General features: G+C 43.2%; 1 protein-coding gene across 4 annotated transcripts in view; it reads left to right on the top strand.

Moving 5' to 3' along the window:
- The first annotated feature begins 3,594 nt into the window (after window positions 1-3,594).
- Window positions 3,595-19,371, top strand: part of LOC311135022 (fibroblast growth factor 23-like) — a 35,130-nt gene continuing 19,353 nt past the window's right edge. For 2 of the 4 annotated variants that reach the window (XM_084168866.1, XM_084168865.1), the window contains exons 1-3: window positions 3,597-3,917; window positions 8,086-8,189; window positions 8,346-8,639. In XM_084168866.1, coding sequence (XP_084024992.1) covers window positions 3,710-3,917; window positions 8,086-8,189; window positions 8,346-8,639 — 606 coding nt within the window. In that variant the 5' untranslated portion in view covers window positions 3,597-3,709. Of the gene's footprint in view, window positions 3,918-8,085; window positions 8,190-8,345; window positions 8,640-19,371 lie in introns of all 4 variants that reach the window. The other 2 variants (XM_084168863.1, XM_084168864.1) reach the window with 2 other exon arrangements.

Raw genomic sequence — 19,371 nt, 5'->3', positions numbered from 1 at the left:
CTCTACATTTTCCATAATCTGTGTCAACATTATATCATTGTCTAGTAAGGGCAACTAGAGCGCTTACCAAATATTTGTTTTCTTGCTTTGTGATGAGGTGGTGGCTGCCTTTGATTCCTACTTGCGGCTCCTTCCCTTGCATGCGAGAAACGCTCCCCTCAGTCAGAAATAGGGATGACATGCAAGTCATCACTCCCTCATGCTCCGGGGGGCTTTAGCCCAATTCCTAGAGGGCCAAAAGTATCTTCAGTTTATTTTCTTTCCAGAATGAGATCAGTTAAGTAATTGAGACTGTCAGATAGGCCAGGCCCCTCAGGAGCTCACAGCCATTGGTGTGGGAAGCTAGAACTGGAGACCCACCATCCTAGGGGGACTTTGACAATCCTGACTTTTATGAGGCTAGATGGTTTTATGAGGCTAAGTGTGAGATGGTTTGATGTTTAGACCAGATTGAAATGTGTGTGTGTCTTGTCTTGGACTAACTGGGAGCCTGCTGTATCGATCAAACAGTTTGATTAGTTTTTAAACTGATGAGGGTTGAAACCTTAACTTATCCGCTGGTTTGAAAAAAATTTTTTAGCACTTTTACAGTATCTCCATTTCTGCAGTAAATGTCGAGCTGCATAAAAATAGTGCTTGTTTTCACGTTCACTCTACATTATTTGAAATAATGTAAATATTCCTATTAATTTTTTTTGAGAAGGGATGCTTATTTCATGCAACTAAGATTTGCTAACAATATTTCAGGTAACTCAATCTGGCTAGTATATCTAATATCTGATATTTAGATAATAAGGATTGTACTCATACGTACCTGTTTCTCTCTTTCATTGTTTAAACTGGTTATGAAGTTGTAAGATCTTGTGTGAAAGAAAAACAGAAGCAATGTCTCAAAGCAATTCACCAAAGGCTTACAGTAGTGATGTTTGGACTTTGTACAGTATGCAGCATACTTGAAGTCAATGCTTGCTTGCTCTCCTCCTCGAATACTGTACGTTTCCATAGTGGAGGGAAACAAATATACAGGGCTGTACTGACATGCAGAAGAGGGCTTATATGGGACCGTGCATGTGGCACCCATTGTTGTTTTAACCTACTGAAGATGCGGATTATGTTGGACAAGCTACTCCCCAAATACCTGAGCAGACCCCCCTTGGCCAGTTGACACTGTAAAACCCTTTGTTCAACAACGGTCTTGAGATTCCAGAAGTATCCTTCCTCTCCCATCTGGAGCCATTTTAGTCCACGTCAGAGTCATAGACCTCTTTCACTGTGTCTAAGCACGTGGTGTTCAGGTTGACCCGGATCACTTTGCCCTTTTGACGCCACTTTGACCTACATTTGCTCTGTTATTCCTTTATTTATTTATGGATGGTGTGTAGCTCGATGAAAACCTTGCATGAATGACATAAGGTGATTTTTAGGTGTAAGTGGTTTGATTCTGTATCTCTCTTTGACTGGTCGTCAATGAGCATGGACTTATTGGGAATGGAGTGGCAAAATCTGATTTAAAGATTTCTCTTTGGCTATTACAATGCTATAAGTATGTTTAGTGCATCTGAGTAAAATCCATAGGAAAGGTCATCTTTGACCTCTTTTACCAACCTTTAACTTTACGCCTGTTAAATTCTTATTCCAACACAAGTACTTACAGTAGTAAGAAGAGACAGGCTGAGGCTTGATGCAGTGTCTGGTTGTGATGGAACACGGGAAGTATCTGCGTGAACAGCCATCATACTCCGTATTTGCCACAGCCAAAGAGAAAGCAGAGTTCCTATCAAATCAATTTACCAAGCTGAAATTGTCTCCATGTGCTAGCAAGGCACTGCTTCCATCAAGGAGGATAGCAGACAATGAAAATATGTAACACAAAGGCTGTTTTGGATGTGGACCGTTATGAGACAAAACATGATTTTATATGGATAACAAGTAGTGCTGTTGCTTGAACCATGGTGCTGAAGGGGTCTATGCCTTGAAAACAATTGGTGCTCCCAGGAGATATAGCTACTGTAATAGTTATGCAAGTTAAGTGTTGCTCAGTCTGCCAAGTAGAGTTATCTCTACAGCTAGCACCAGATCAAGCCCACTTTCATTGTCACAATGGAACTGAAACATTTCCTCACCACCACCTATTCAGGATGATGATCAGTGATTGAGGAATGAATGAAAACAAGCTTTTCCACTGTCTTGCATGTGTCTGTGTGGGATGATAACGTAGCAGGATTCATGGTTTCGTTGAATTTGGATGGTGCGACATCTTATTTTCCATCCGTTCTCCCCAAAATGTAATCATAATAAGACATGCAATGTGAATGTTCATGAAGGTGAATAATATTTGTTTGGATTACAACATCCTTATCATTCTTTTTTTTTTTTTGCTGGTCCATATGGGCAACAGGAAATTATCATGACAACAAGCAAATACGTGAACTGAAATAGAGATATTTGGAAGTGTGAGAATGTGTCTCTGTCACAATGGCTTTTCATGTCATAAGGGGCACCTAGTTCAGTGTACACCTGTTAGGCCTAACCATAGGTATTTGTACCAAATGTATTAAAGCTGCTTAAAGAGTGTTAGATACTCAAATGGTGTTCAAGCCTACAGTAACTTACAATACAGTGTGTTGCAGGCTCTCCAACTTGTGCAAAGGTGCTATGGGTGGTAGTGGATAAGGGAAGGGTGGTAGCGATTCTGTGTGTGTCCCTGTGTGTCAGCAGCCTAAGTTTGTGTGTCTCTGTTTTATATTCCTGCACTGAGGGTAGTGTGCTTCCTTCTGAATCCCCCTCCTCTTTTTAACATATACCTCACCTTCTGCCTTAGTTCCGATTTATTGAAATGATTGTAAATTAGTTTGAAATAACAGACTTCTCCAATCATTTGTTTCTGAAAAAAAATATGATGACAAGTAAGAATACTAATATATTAAAAATGGTTTTCCTTTTATTTTTGTACGTATGTGCTGTGCACAGCAGTCAACTGTATTCCTGAAATAATAATAAAAAAAATGTTTTTTATGGGTTGTTATGTTATGCCTATGGTTCATGTCAATTGTGAACTGGATTTAGAATGATTGAACCTCCTATGTGTTGATTTGGTCAAGGCCACCCTGAGTATTTTAGATTGAGAAGTAGGTTATACAGTATTCAAGACAAAATATGCCAGCGAGTTACATGTTTCTTTGTGGCAGTTGATAAGTAAATTGCACTATTTCAAGGATTATACTGCAATTCTCAACACACTCAAATTCCTTTGATATATGTGAGGCTGGGGCTCCCTCCTCTGGCAAAAAAAAATATGGCCACGTTTTGGGAAGAATATGGTTCCCCCAAACCACTGTGAAGGCGATTAGCAGAGAGCAGGAATGGCACATGGGCCAATTACCTTTAACCTTTAAGGTGAGGAGCGGTGGTGAAATTCCCTCGAAATGTAGGCTAAACGATTACATAATACATACATCATTCTGTTGAGCGTGACACCTGTTTTTTTTTAGGTTAAAGGGAGCATAATGTATTGTTAGCCGTGTTATCTAAAGAGTTTCTGAAACTCAAACTCACGTCCGGTCAGCCAATAAAGTCTCGACAGGGTTGGGCCAGTCACAGAGCTGTCAGTCTTCAAATAGGACCTTTAGCCTCTTTTCCCGTCAATTGTGCTTAACACTGCAGCTTGAGCACCTCAGGATTAGCGTGTGAACCGGAACATTTCCCCACCATGCACCCGGCTTTCCTCGTGATCTGGCTGGCGGCTCTACAACAATCCATTCCGGTGAATTGTTTCCCTGTACACCTGGACCAGTCGACGCTACACGGGACAATCAAAGGAACCCGCACGCGCTCGGAGTCTGTCGATACAGAAGATTATTTATGGAAGGTGAATTTGAATGGACATGTAAAGAAAGCCATCTCCACAAACTCTCTCAGTAAGTGTATTTTTTATTAATAAACTATTTTCATACTACCCAGCTAGCACATTTGGTTCCTTGGAAGTTGTGGGAACCTATATTTTTGGTTCAGATGTGGCACCGCAGGTTCTAAAGTGGTGTGACAAAATTATTGTGTGTCTTTTCTGGGGCCTGGAGTTTTTCCTGATCTCATGACCTGGGCCCAGTTTCCTGATAGTGATGAAACTTAGGCTTACTAGTGTTTTAACAATGCATCTTTCCTACAGCATGTGTTTCCCCAAACACCACGCAGCGAGAATGTTCAGTAAGTGTGTGGTTGAGGCATGTGTCGATACTGATAGGATCAAAAGAAAGATCACTGCTCTTGGATCAGCATTCTCCCTTTCCAATCTTACCTTAACATTTGATTCATTATTCCACAATACTGACGATGGAACAGCTCCTAAAGATATTATCACCCATGGCATGGCAGGCTCTGTCGTAGCCGGCCGCGACCGGGAGACCCATGGGGCGGCGCACAATTGGCCCAGCATCGTCCAGGGTAGGGGAGGGAATGGCCGGCAGGGATGTAGCTCGGTTGGTAGAGCATGGCGTTTGCAACACTAGGGTTGTGGGTTCGATTCCCACGGGGGGCCAGTATGAAAAATAAAAAAATAATGTATGCACTCACTAACTGTAAGTCGCTCTGGATAAGAGCGTCTGCTAAATGACTAAAATGTAAATGTACAAATATTGAGGCGGCTTATTCTAATGCTTACCTTATAATAATGCACTAAATCAAGATTTGGCACATCATTGCATACATTACACAACATGAAATATATTGAGGCAAAAATGTCAGTAGTGTACAAATGGCTAAATAAAACTCAATTGAATTAACATAAATTTATTTCAATATCATTCAAATATATAGGTCTATGTAGCCTATACTGTATTTATTTTAATACAGTCATCTGGGTTTTCATTTGAAGCGTCTTTATATCCTTCGCTTGTTATGCAAAGAAATGGGAAGCTTTGTATTTGTAGTCACATTCATTCTAAAGTTATCAGCAGTCACAAAGATGAATCTTGATTTTGTGTTTAACTTAAATCTTTTGTGTATAAAGTGACACGGAAGGGCAAAAAAGCATTCACAAAGTACTTAGCTGTTCGAGTGGTCTGAGGCAGTCGTTAAATAATGAGTGTTTTCAAGAGCAACTTTAGTAACGATGGTTTTATGAAACAGCTCGGAGGTCTAACGATGCTCCTACGAAGGTTCTAACGATGAACGTAGCCTTTAAATGGTTTTGGGAAACTGGGCCCAGGTCAGGTAAAACTCGGTCCTATTCGTAGGCTATGACAAAGTAGTATTATTATAGATACAGTAGCTTCCCTTTTCATCTGTGCTATGACTATGGGGCTGGAGGCTGTGCCATACACATTTATACTGTGCCATACACATTTATACTGTGCCATACACATTTCAAAATTATAAATGTTAGCTGCTGGCTGCATTACATTATTTTTACATTTTAGTCATTTAGCAGACGCTCTTATCCAGAGCGACTTACAGTTAGTGAGTGCATACATTTTCATACTGGCCCCCCGTGGGAAACGAACCCACAACCCTGGCGTTGCAAGCTCCATGCTCTACCAACTGAGCTACAGGGGACTGCATGATTGCGTCAATCTAGCTAGCTTATGTTAGCTAGCTATGAAGGAAGGAAAGGGGATACCTAGTCAGTTGCATAACTGAATGCATTCTACCGAAATGTGTCTGCCGCATTTAACCCAACCCCTCTGAATCAAAGATGTGCGGGAGGGCTGCCTTAATCGACGTCCATGTCATCATCGCAAGGGGAGCAGTTGTTGTTGGGGGTTAACTGCCTTGCTTAAGGGCAGATATCTAGCTAGGCTACTAAAGCTACAGTTAGTAGTTTTGTTAGCTAGCTATAGATAATTCTAACTAGTTTTAGAGGACAACTAAACTGCTTTTATTAACACATGCCTTGTTTTCCATGAACATTTGTATACGCTCTCTCATGAGGCAGGCAGGAGAGGAGTCGTCACCAGTTAACACAGCCACAAAGTCATACACCCCGCCTATTTCTACATTTTCTCATCTTAAAATCATATTTTAACCCTAACCTTGACCACACTGCTAACCTTGTGCCAAACCCTAACCTTTAATGAAGACCAAGAAGCACATGTTTGTTTTCATGAATTTTTACGATATAGGCAATTCTGACTTTGTGGAGAGGAGCGTTCGCGAAGAAAGAAATCAAGTGCAAAGTCAAACAACGAGGTGCTAGTGCAATCAAACTAGTTGTTGAGAGGCGTGGTTGATGAGGCTCTGTAGGCTGTAGCTAGGAGACCACTGTGACTGAACCCACCTGTCGCAGCGAGCGTGGGGGTTACCACGTGAAATCCCAGGGACTTGACAAAACAGAAGCAAACGGGCTGTAATTGGGGGAGGTACTATGTCAACTCGTCCAATAACAAACGCCAGCTTTCTTTTCCATTGCAAAACGTTTTTAAACCTGTTTGGTGCTGCTGCTTTGAAAGTGGTGCCACACCAGATTGAAAAGTACTGGGGCAAAAGCTGTCTCGCCACATGTTTCACATTGGTTGTAGGAACGAAGCCATACGTTTCCTGACTTGTAAAACATCACGTTTTACGTTCTGAGAGCAGAAATGAAAATTTCGCCTGTTCTGGGAACGTTTATTTTTAGGTTGCAGGTGTAACAGTGTTGCTTCCGTCCCTCTCCTCGCCCCTACCTGGGCTTGAACCAGGGACCCTCTGCACACATCGACAACAGTCACCCTCGAAGCACCGCTACCCGTCGCTCCACAAAAGCCGCGGCCCTTGCAGAGCAAGGGAAACAACTACTTCTAGGTCTCAGAGCGAGTGACGTCACTGATTGAAATGCTACTAGCGCGCACCGCTAACTAGCTAGCCATTTCACACCGGTTACACAGGAAGGTTCTGAACGTTTTGCTCTGGTTCCTTAAATGTTTTCCTGGGAGGTTTTATTAACGCTCTGAGAACGGAAATTATAGGTTATTTTGAGTTTTCTGAATAACTTCCTTTAAAACTTTCATTGAATGTTTCAATAAGACTTTTAATAATGCTGCTAGCTTATTTTGGGTTAACCTTTTTTGAACTCCAAGCACAGATGGGACAATGGAAATTCATTTCCTTAAGCATTTTTATTGTGACAAGGCATCAGTGAGATTCTAAACTATACTTTTCTGTTCTCTATCCATGGAATTAGTCCACTGCGCCACCAGGATGGAGCTAGCATGTCATGTTTTCTTAACAATACATAGCTGTTCTTTTTAGTTGATCCAAACAGACCCTATTTCAAAGGAAACAAGCACACATTAAGATCAGGTGTGGCCAATTAGTGGGCATGGCCAACACACAAGATAGAGGATGGAGAGTTTTGTTGATGCTGAGAACGGAATGTATGTTTTTCAATAACATTCTTAAAACGGTCTCTGAAAGTTTTCTTGTGGTTTTTATGGAAAGCTTTCTTAACATTCTCTTAACTATTTGAGAACATGACTTTTAAATAGAACCATGAGGAAACCTGTAGGAAACTTTATCCTTAAGTACTGAAATTCAGTATTGTTTCTTAAAGTTCTTGGAACAATTTGAGAACACAACTTTAAATGGAACCACGAGGAAACGTTATGCTGAAGTACTGAAATTCCCACAGAAGAATGTTGTTTCTTAATGTTCTCTGAACTATTTCAATATTCCAAAACAGTTGGAGAACGTTCCTAGAACATTACCAAAATTGAAATTAATTGTAACCATGTTTGGAATTTTAGGAAAGGTTCTGTTAAAAACATTTTCTTGGCATTTCATTACTTTAACAGAACCTTTCCTAAAATTCCTGCACCATTCCCAGAAAGTTGTGGGAAGGTTGTATGCAAAATAACCATAGGACAACCACACTCTCACCAAGCTCTAAGAAACATATGGTTCTCAGAACGTTGTGCTAGCTAGCTGGGTATGCTTTATTTTATAGTTAACTTAATTTCACACACAGATTTCATTCAAGTTTTCACACACAATCTAAAGCAACTGTCCTGATGTCAAAATGAACTATTTATGATTGTTTAATCATTTACCAAAAGGAATAAATTGTCTGTCTATTTACAGTATGAAATTGTGACATGTTTTTTTATTTTTCCATAGTTGTCCTCCCAATAAGAACGGAAACAAGTGACTTTGTGTCAATATTGGACTTGAAAAGTAAACACTTCTTATGTGTGGACGTCGAGGAAAAGTGGTTCAGTTCTGTAGGTATTGCATGGCAAGGTCATCCATGGATGGCCACTCTGGGAACAGTCAAATCTGCTCTCCCAAATCACTATTCACATTCATTTATTTTTGTAGAGTCACTTAACCTATTCATGTGAAATTAAAGTTGTGTTTCTGTTGTCACTCCCCACAAGATGATGTTCAGCAGGAAAGAGTGCCTTTTCCAGCACATGCGTATGGAGAACCATGTTGACGTGTTCTATTCATCCAGCAACGGACTGTTGCTCCTACTGGAAGGGGCTGAGATCCCTGTTAAAGGGTATGACTTGTTAAAGAGACGCATGGTTTACAGAAGGAAGAGGAGCCAACAGGAGAACTCCGATGCAGAGGACATCAAGGAGGATCAGGACCTGGCTATGCAACAGGACCAAGAACGAGCTGCCGCCATTTCCAAGGAGACCATCACTTCTTGTGACGACCCTTTGCAGGTATTGCATTCCAATAGCCCAGGCAGTCCTATCAAAATGGCTGTGGAAAAGACAGAGAAAGTGGCCCAGGGTGGTCTAGCGGTCTAAGCCGATGCATTCGGCACACGTCTATGGAGTCTGCATAGGTTTGAATCCGACCTACTGCCCTCTCTCTATCTTCCCCCACTGTCATTCTCTCTGTCTTAGGGGTAGGCAACCCTGTTCCTGGAGTGCTTGCAGGATTTTGTCCCAACTAGGCATCACACCAGACCAAATGAGCTAATTGATCAGTTCAGTGATTGATTAAATTCAACACACCTGGTCTTCCAGGTTGGTTAAATCAAAAACATGAAGTGCCTGCGGCACTCCAGAACCAAGGTTGTCTACTCCTGCTCTATCTGTTCAATAAAGTCAGAAAATAGCTTAAATATATATTTTATAAAAGGAAAAACTTGACTGGAAAGGCTAGAGAAATGGGCTATGAATTTGAAGCTGGTCTGGAAAATGTTTAAACTTTTTGCTAGATAACATTAAGGGATATACAGTATCTCCATGCACTAGTGCATCAATCCTCGTGAGTTTGTGATTTGGCAATCGTAGTCTGGATTGAGGGGGTCACAATACAACATGAGAGGGAGCATGTTAGATTGAAACAAGGAGGTGAATTAGAAAGATGATCAGTGATGGTCATGAGAAAGTCTTACAGTATATACTGAGGTAGTGCTTCCTAAGGTCAGAAATGAGTGGATGAGGATGGGTGGATGACACCATGTGTTTAGTGCAGTGACAAGCCAACCTTTTGGTTATGCAAGGGTGTGATGCACTTTTTCAGGGGCGGACTGGGACCAGAAATCGGCCCTGGCATTTGTAACACACCGGGCCATTTCTTTCCTCGAGGCCCTGACAGCGGCCAATTAATTGTTTTCCTTGTGGCCGCTATTCTTAGCCAGATAATGATCATTTTGAGCAAAAAAAAAGTATTTAGGCAGGCCCACAAGGTTAAAAAAATCTACTGGCCCATCTGGCATTTTGCCCAAAATGCCAGATGGCCAGTCCGCCCCCTGCACTTTATAAATATTGACATTGCAAAAGACTTTCAAACAGTTTGGTTTTCTCTCTGTCAAGGATGAAAGTCCAATCAAATTTATTGTAACGGCTGATCCTGAAAATGTGCAGGCTCATTATGAAATGGGCACTTCTTGTTTTTACGACAGCATATAAACAGTTCAGGTAGGTCACCCATCATTTCCTTTTCTACATAGAGTCTTATATCAATTCATACAGAGAGACGTTTGAGTAGCAGTTGATGAGGGGCCTGTTAGGCAACATTCAACATCATTTTCCCTTTTTAGGGTAAGACTGGGTTGAACCAGTGTCATGATGTCCTTTAACCCCTTTAAAAAGTTACATTTTAAACTGGTTTGGCATTTAGCCTGATGATGTCGCAATAATTTGTTTGCATGAGATTTTGCTATGCATGTCAAAATGGACCAACATTTCTGTATGAAATATTGTAATTTACCAGTAAATGTTATTTGATACAACATTGCATTAATGCATTGTAACTTCTATTAATTGCAGACCATTTTTCAATAGATATGTAATGGATTTCCTATATTTTGTCAATCTATAGGTTGTGGTGGATGTTCACAATGTTTAAATATGGTAAATACATTATAAAAAAGTATGTGGACACCCCTTCAAATTAGACAGGCGTATAAAATCGAGCACAGCCATGCAATCTCCATAGACAAACACTGGCAGTAGAATGTCCTTACTGAAGAGCTCAGTGACTTTCAACGTGGCACCGTCATAGCTCAGCCGTGAAGTGGTAGGCCACACAAGCTCACAGAACAGGACCGCTGAAGCGCGTAGTGAATAACAATCGTCTGACTTCTGTTGCAACATTCACTACCGAGTTCCAAACTGCCTCTGGAAGCAACGTCATCACAAGAACTGTTCGTCGGGAGCTTCATGAAATGGGTTTCCATGGCCGAGCGGCCGCACACAAGCCTAAGATCACCATGCGCAATGCCAAGTGTCTGCTGGAGTGGTGTAAGGCTCGCTGCCATTGGACTCGGGAGCAGTGGAAATGCGTTCTGGAATAATGAATCACGATTCACCATCTGGCAGTCAGACGGACTAATCTGGGTTTGGCGGATGCCAGGGTAACGCTACCTGCCCCAATGCATGGTGCCAACTGTAAAGTTTGGTGGAGGAGGAATAATGGTCTGGGGCTGTTTTTCATGGTTCGGGCTAGGCCTCTTAGTTCCAGTGAAGGGAAATCTTCAGCATACAATGACATTCTAGACGATTCTGTGCTTCCAACTTTGTGGCAACAGTTTGGGGAAGGTCCTTTCCTGTTTCAGCATGACAATGCCCCCAGCATGACAATGCCCCCGTGCACAAAGCGAGGTCCATACAGAAATGGTTTGTCGATCGGTATGGAAGAACTTGACTGGCCTGCACAGAGCCCTGACCTCAACCCCATCGAACACCTTTGGGATGAATTGGAACGCCGACTGCGAGCCAGGCCTAATCGCCCAACATCAGTGCCCGACCTCACTAATGCTCTTGTGGCTGAATGGAAGCAAGTCCCCGCAGCAATGTTCCAACATCTAGTGGAAAGCCTTCCCAGAAGAGTGGAGGCTGTTATAGCAGAAAATGGGGGACCAACTCCATATTAATGCCCATGATTTTGGAATGAGATGTTCGACGAGCAGGTGTCTACATACTTTTGGTCATGTAGTGTATATCAAGGTTGTGTTTCGCAGTCACCCAGACCAAATGTTAGCTGGTGCTGGACACCATTAGGAGAAAGCAATGACCCATCACAATATAATATGTATTTATTAAATGTATTCACATATTGTTATTTATATTGTGTAATGTTTTGTATGGATGCACTGAACAAAAATATATAAACACAACATGCAACAATTTCAAAGATTTTACTGAGTTACAGTTCATATAAGGAAATCAGTCAATTGAAATGAATTCATTAGACCCTAATCTATGGATTTCACATGACTGGGAATACAGATATACAGTTTAAGTCGGAAGTTTACATACACTTAGGTTGTAGTCATTAAAACTTGTTTTTCAACCACACCACAAATTTCTTGTTAACAAACTATAGTTTTGGCAAGTCGGTTAGGACATCTACTTTGTGCATGACACAAGTAATCTTTCCAACAATTGTTTACAGACAGATTATTTCACTTATAATTCACTGTATCACAATTCCAGTGGCTCAGAAGTTTACATACACTAAGTTGACTGTGCCTTTCAACAGCTTGGGAAATTCCAGAAAATGATGTCATGGCTTTAGAAGCTTCTGATAGGCTAATTGACGACATTTGAGTCAATTGGAGGTGTACCTGTGGATGTATTTCAAGGCCTACCTTCAAACTCAGTTCCTCTTTACTTGACATCATGGGAAAATCAAAAGAAATCAGCCAAGACCTCAGAAATTTTTTTGTAGACCTCCACAAGTCTGGTTCATCCTTGGGAGCAATTTCCAAACGCCTGAAGGTACCACGTTCATCTGTACAAACAATAGTACGCAAGTATAAACACCATGGGACCACGCAGCTGTCATACCGCTCAGGAAGGAGACGCGTTCTGTCTCCTAGAGATGAATGTACTTTGGTGCGAAAAGTGCAAATCAATCCCAGAACAACCGCAAAGGATCCTGTGAAGATGCTGGAGGAAACGGGTACAAAAGTATCTATATCCACAGTAAAACGAGTCCTATATCGACATAACCTGAATGGCCGCTCAGCAAGGAAGAAGCCACTGCTCCAAAACCGCCATAAAAAAGCCAGACTACGGTTTGCAACTACACATGGGGATGAAGATCGTACTTTTTGGAGAAATGTCCTCTAGTCTGATGAAACAAAAATAGGTCCGTTTGGCCATAATGACCATCGTTATGTTTGGAGGAAAAAGGGGGTAACTTTCAAGCCGAAGAACACCATCCCAACCGTGAAACACAGGGGTGGCAGTATCATGCTGTGGGGGTGCTTTGCTGCAGGAGGGACTGGTGCACTTCACAAAATAGATGGCATCATGAGGAAGGAAAATTATGTGGATAAATTGAAGCAACATCTCAAGACATTAGTCAGGAAGTTAAAGCTTGGTCGCAAATGGGTCTTCCAAATGGACAATGACCCCAAGCATACTTCCAAAGTTGTGGCAAAATGGCTTAAGGACAACAAAGTCAAGGTATTGGAGTGGCCATCACAAAGCCCTGACCTCAATCCTATAGAAAATGTGTGGGAGCAAGGAGGCCTATAAACCTGACTCAGTTACACCAGCTCTGTCAGGAGGAATGGGCCAAAATTCACCCAACTTATTGTGGAAGGCTCCCCAAAACGTTTGACCCAAGTTATACAATTTTAAAGGCAATGTTACCAAATACTAATTGAGTGTAGGTAAACTTCTGACCCACTGGGAATGTGTTGAAAGAAATAAAAGCTGAAATAAATCATTCTCTCTACTATTATTCTGACATTTCACATTCTTAAAATAAAGTGGTGATCCTAACTGACCTAAGACAGGGAATTTTTACTAGGATTAAATGTCAGGAATTGTGAAACACCTTAGCCAAATACATTTAAACTCAGTTTATGTAAACTTCTGACTTCAACTGTACATCTGTTGGTCATAGATACCTTAAAAAAAAGCTAGGGGTGTGGATCAGAAAACCAGTCAATATCTGGTATGACCACAATTTGCCTCTGCAGCGCAACACATCTCCTTTACATGGAGTTGATCAGGCTGTTGATTGTGGCCTTTGGAATGTTGTCCCACTTGAATGGCTGTGCGAAGTTGCTGCATTATCGTGCTGAAACATGAGGTGATGGGCCTCAGGATCTCGTCACGGTATCGCTGTGCATTCAAATTGCCATCGATAAAATGCTATTGTGTTCGTTGTCCGTAGCTTATGCCTGCCCATACCATAACCCCACCGCCACCATGAGGCACTCTGTTCACAACGTTGACATCAGCAAACCGCTTACCCACACGACGCCATACACGTCTGCCATCTGCCCGGTACAGTTGAAACCGGGATTCATCCGTGAAGAGTACACTTCTCCAGCATGCCAGTGAGCATTTGCCCACTGAAGTCGGTTACGAAGCCTAACTTCAGTCAGGTCAAGACCCTGTTGAGGACGATGCGCACGCAGATGAGCTTCCCTGAGATGGTTTCTGACAGTTTGTGCAGAAATCCTTCGGTTGTGCAAACCCACAGTTTCATCAGCTGTCCGGTGGCTGGTCTCAGACGATCCGCAGGTGAAGAAGCTGGATATAGAGGTCCTGGGCTTGAGTGGTTACACGTTGTCTGTGGTTGTGAGGCCTATTGGACGTACTGCCATTCTCTAAAACGACGTTGGAGGCAGTTTATGGTAGAGAAATGAACATTACATTCTCTGGCAATAGCTCTGTGGACATTCCTGCAGTCAGCATGCCAATTGCACACTCCCTCAAAACTTAAGACATCTGCTGTATTGTATTGTGTGACAAAACTGCACATTTTAGAGTGGCCTTTTGTTGTCCACAGCACAAGGTGCACCTATGTAATGATCATGCTGTTTAATCAGCTTCTTGATATGCCACACCTGTCAGGTGGATGGATTACCTTGGCAAAGGAGAAATGCTCACCAACCGGGATGTAAAGAAATTTGTGCACAATTTGAGAGAAATGAAGCTTTTAGTGGGTATGTTTTATTTCAGCTCATGAAACATGGGACCAACACTTTACATGTTGCGTTCATATTTTTGTTCAGTGTAAATGTAAACAGATCTAAATATGACTAATTCTGACATGTAATATTACTACTGTACATAGCATTTAAAAGAATTGTTTCACACTAGGTTCATAATCATACCTTGTTCACACTGTTTTCAATGCAGCTCTCAGTAACACTTTACATTAGTAGTAATGCTGTAATTAGTAGTCACAACATTGTTACGTAAACATTTTCTAATAGCATAGTAATGGGGTTGAGTGGTTTTAGTTATTTCGGCAGTAGAATGAAGAACGGTCCATCTCCCTCTTTTGTAAAGGCAAAAACTAAATTACTATGCAATTAAAATAAGTATCCTACTGTCCTGACTATGTATTACTGGTGTAATTACAGTGTTACTACATAGGTTTAGACAACTTAATATAAAGTGTTACCCAGCATTCATTCATTAACATGGTGGTTGGATTCCAAGAGGTAAAACTGTGGTCAATCACAAATAGCCTTTCATGAGCATGAAGTTCTGTTTTTCTTGACAAAAACAGATAGAACATTTACATTTACGTCATTTAGCAGACGCTCTTATCCAGAGCGACTTACAAATTGGTGCATTCACCCTATAGCCAGTGGGATAACCACTTTACAATATGTTTTTATTTTTATTATTATTTTTTTGGGGGGGGGGGCGGGGGGGTAGAAGGATTACTTTATCCTATCCCAGGTATTCCTTAAAGAGGTGGGGTTTCAAATGTCTCCGGAAGGTGGTGAGCAGGGACGGCTTGTTCAATAGGGCGATATGGGCGACGCACTGCCAAACGGGAAAAGGAAGGGATTTTTTTTCTAATCAATTATATCACGGCAACAGCAGTTATCAGTGTTCACGTCTGATCTGCCAGCCACTAAATGTCAAATCAGGCTAAAGTCGTGCTTCAAATGGCCCCGCCCGTTTTTTGGGCGATTTCAGTCAAGTTGAAAATCGCCCAGAAGTCTCTCATAGCCTGTCATGTAAAATCTATTTTTTTCACATTTCAAAGCTTTCAATACATTCTCTATGGGTGTCTGTGGGCTTGCACTTACGCGCTTTCGTCATACGTGACGTAACGTTGAACGTAACTAAGACAATGGCGGCTAGAAGCGTCTCTGTTGCGACCTGCAGTGCGGCGTTATTTTATGTTTTTAATTTGTAGACTTAGTTTACAAACATTCTGCCAACCATGGATTTCCAGTGGTTGGTTTTGGACTGATCTTGTTGATCGTGTACATACCCGCTACGAACGGACTAAATAATGAAAACGCTGCTGGCAGCTGAATCCCAATACAGCTGGGAGACTTGGCTGGATGAGTCCCGGACAGAGAAGTGGAGCCGGCCACCTTCACCCTGGTCAGAGCGGACCGCGATCCTGGTAAGAGAGCGACTCTGTACCCCGACATTGAACTGCTTTCTGTGTCATTGCGACCTTACTATCAATTCAATTCAATTTAAGGGCTTTATTGGCATGGGAAACGTGTGTTAACATTGCCAAAGCAAGGGAAGTAGATAGTAAACAAAAGTGAAATAAACAATAAATATTAACAGTAAACATTACACTCAGAAGTTTCAAAAGAATAAAGACATTTCAAATGTCATATTATGTATATATACAGTGTTGTTACAATGTGCAAATAGTTAAAGTACAAATGGGAAAATAAATAAACATAAATATGGGTTGTATTTACAATGGTGTTTGTTCTTCACTGGTTGCCCTTTTCTTGTGGCAACAGGTCACAAATCTTGCAGCTGTGATGGCACACTGTGGTTTTTCACCCAGTAGATAAGGGAGTTTATCAAAATTGGGTTTGTTTTCGAATTCTTTGTGGATCGCTGTAATCTGAGGGAAATATGTGTCTCTAATATGGTCATACATTTGGCAGGAGGTTAGGAAGTGCAGCTCAGTTTCCACCTCATTTTGTGGGCAGTGTGCACATAGCCTGTCTTCTCTTGAGAGCCAGGTCTGCCTACGGCGGCCTTTCTCAATAGCAAGGCTATGGTCACTGAGTCTGTACATAGTCAAAGCTTTCATTAAGTTTGGGTCAGTCACAGTGGTCAGGTATTCTGCCACTGTGTACTCTCTGTTTAGGGCCAAATAGCATTCTAGTTTGCTCTGTTTTTTTGTTTGTTCTTTCCAATGTGTCAAGTAATTCTCTTTTTGTTTTCTCATGATTTGGTTGGGTCTAATTGTGTTGTTGTTGTTGTTGTTGTTGTTGTTGTCCTGGGGCTGTGTGGGGTCTGTTTGTGTTTGTGAACAGAGGCCCAGGACAAGCTTACTTAGGGGACTCTTCTCCAAGTTCATCTCTCTGTAGGTGATGGCTTTGTTATGGAAGGTTTGGGAATCGCTTCCTTTTAAGTGGTTACTATCTGCCCCGTGAGTTCCCCCAATTGTTTGTTACCGTTGTGTACTGTTGATAATCACAAGTTTACTGGAGAACTGAGACCAAGTAGAGACTTTGGACAGGGTGGATATGGTATAATAAAGGCAGTTTATTCAGAGGTAAAGATATCTGGAATCGCGTGCACGGACTCGTGCACGTGTGTAGGTCACCTAAATCATCAGAAAAATTGCCCCTCCTGAGAATTTTTTCAGGAGCCGCCACTGGTGGTGAGTGACTCCGCTGTCCTGGCGTCGTGAGGGAGCTTGTTCCACAATTGGGGTGCCAGAGCAGCGAACAGTTTTGACTGGGCTGAGCGGGAACTATGCTTCCGCAGAGGAAGGGGAGCCAGCAGGCCAGAGGTGGATGAACGCAATGCCCTCGTTTTGGTGTAGGGACTGATCAGAGCCTGAAGGTACAGAGGTGCCGATCCCCTCACAGCTCCATAGGCAAGCACCATGGTCTTGTAACAGATGCGAGCTTCAACTGGAAGCCAGTGGAGTGTGCGGAGGAGCGGGGTGACGTGAGAGAACTTGGGAAGGTTGAACACCAGACGGGCTGCGGCATTCTGGATGAGTTGTAGGGGTTTAATGGCACAGGCAGGGAGCCCAGCCAACAGCGAGTTGCAGTAATCCAGACGGGAGATGACAAGTGCCTGGATTAGGACCTGTGCCGCTTCCTGTGTAAGGCAGGGTCGTACTCTCCGAATGTTGTAGAGCATGAACCTGCAGGATCGGGTCACCGCCTTGATGTTAGCGGAGAACGACAGGGTGTTGTCCAGGGTCACGCCAAGGCTCTTCGCACTCTGGGAGGAGGACACAACGGAGTTGTCAACCGTGATGGCGAGATCATGGAACGGGCAGTCCTTCCCCGGGAGGAAGAGCAGCTCCGTCTTGCCAGGGTTCAGCTTGAGGTGGTGATCCGTCATCCATACTGATATGTCTGCCAGACATGCAGAGATGCGATTCGCCACCTGGTTATCAGAAGGGGGAAAGGAGAAGATTAGTTGTGTATCGTCAGCGTAGCAATGATAGAAGAGGCCATGTGAGGATATGACAGAGCCAAGTGACTTGGTGTATAGGGAGAATAGGAGAGGACCTAGAACTGAGCCCTGGGGGACACCAGTGGTGAGAGCACGTGGTGCGGAGACAGCTTCTCGCCACGCCACTTGGTAGGAGCGACCGGTCAGGTAGGACGCAATCCAGGAGTGAGCCGCGCCGGAGATGCCCAGCTCGGAGAGGGTGGAGAGGAGGATCTGATGGTTCACAGTATCAAAGGCAGCAGACAGGTCTAGAAGGACAAGAGCAGAGGAGAGAGAGTTAGCCTTAGCAGTGCGGAGAGCCTCCGTGACACAGAGAAGAGCAGTCTCAGTTGAATGACCAGTCCTGAAACCTGACTGGTTTGGATCAAGAAGGTCATTCTGAGAGAGATAGCAAGAGAGTTGGCTAAAGACGGCACGCTCAATAGTTTTGGAAAGTAAAGAAAGAAGGGATACTGGTCTGTAGTTGTTGACATCAGTGGGATCGAGTGTTGGTTTTTTGAGAAGGGGTGCAACTCTCGCTCTCTTGAAGACGGAAGGGACATAGCCAGCGGTCAAGGATGAGTTGATTAGCGAGGTGAGGTAGGGGAGAAGGTCACCGGAGATGGTCTGGAGAAGAGAGGAGGGGATGGGGTCAAGCGGGCAGGTTGTTGGGCGGCCTGCAGTCACAAGTCGCAGGATTTTATCTGGAGAGAGAGGGGAGAAAGAAGTCAAAGCATAGGGTAGGGCAGTGTGAGCAGGACCAGCAGTGTCATTAGACTTAACAAACGAGGATCGGATGTCGTCAACCTTCTTTTCAAAGTGGTTGACGAAGTCATCCACAGAGAGAGAGGAGGGAGGGGGGGGGAGGGAGGGATGGGATTCAGCAGGGAGGAGAATGTGGCAAAGAGCTTCCTAGGGTTAGAGGCAGATGCTTGGAATTTAGAGTGGTAGAAAGTGGCCTTAGCAGCAGAAACAGATGAAGAAAATGTAGAGAGGAGGGAGTGAAAAGATGCCAGGTCGGCAGGGAGTTTAGTTTTCTTCCATTTCCGCTCCGCTGCCCGGAGCTCTGTTCTGTGAGCTCGCAATGAGTCATCAAGCCACGGAGCTGGAGGGGAGGACCGAGCCGGCCGGGAGGATAGGGGACACAGAGAGTCAAAGGATGCAGAAAGGGAGGAGAGGAGGGTTGAGGAGGCAGAATCAGGAGATTGGAGGGAGAAGGATTGAGCAGAGGGAAGAGATGATAGGATGGAAGAGGAGAGAGTAGTGGGAGAGAGAGAGCGAAGGTTGCGGCGGCGCATTACCATCTGTGTAGGGGCAGAGTGAGTAGTGTTGGAGGAGAGCGAGAGAGAAAAGGATACAAAGTAGTGGTCGGAGACATGGAGGGGAGTTGCAGTGAGATTAGTAGAAGAGCAGCATCTAGTAAAGATGAGGTCAAGCGTATTGCCTGCCTTGTGAGTAGGGGGGGACGGTGAGAGGGTGAGGTCAAAAGAGGAGAGGAGTGGAAAGAAGGAGGCAGAGAGAAATGAGTCAAATGTAGACGTAGGGAGGTTGAAATCCCCCAAAACTGAACATGAAT

Source organism: Coregonus lavaretus, assembly GCF_964263955.1.
Source record: "Coregonus lavaretus genome assembly, chromosome: 9".
Taxonomy (NCBI): domain Eukaryota; kingdom Metazoa; phylum Chordata; class Actinopteri; order Salmoniformes; family Salmonidae; genus Coregonus; species Coregonus lavaretus.
Note: the sequence above shows the minus strand (reverse complement) of the source record. Positions and strands in the feature narration are given on the sequence as shown.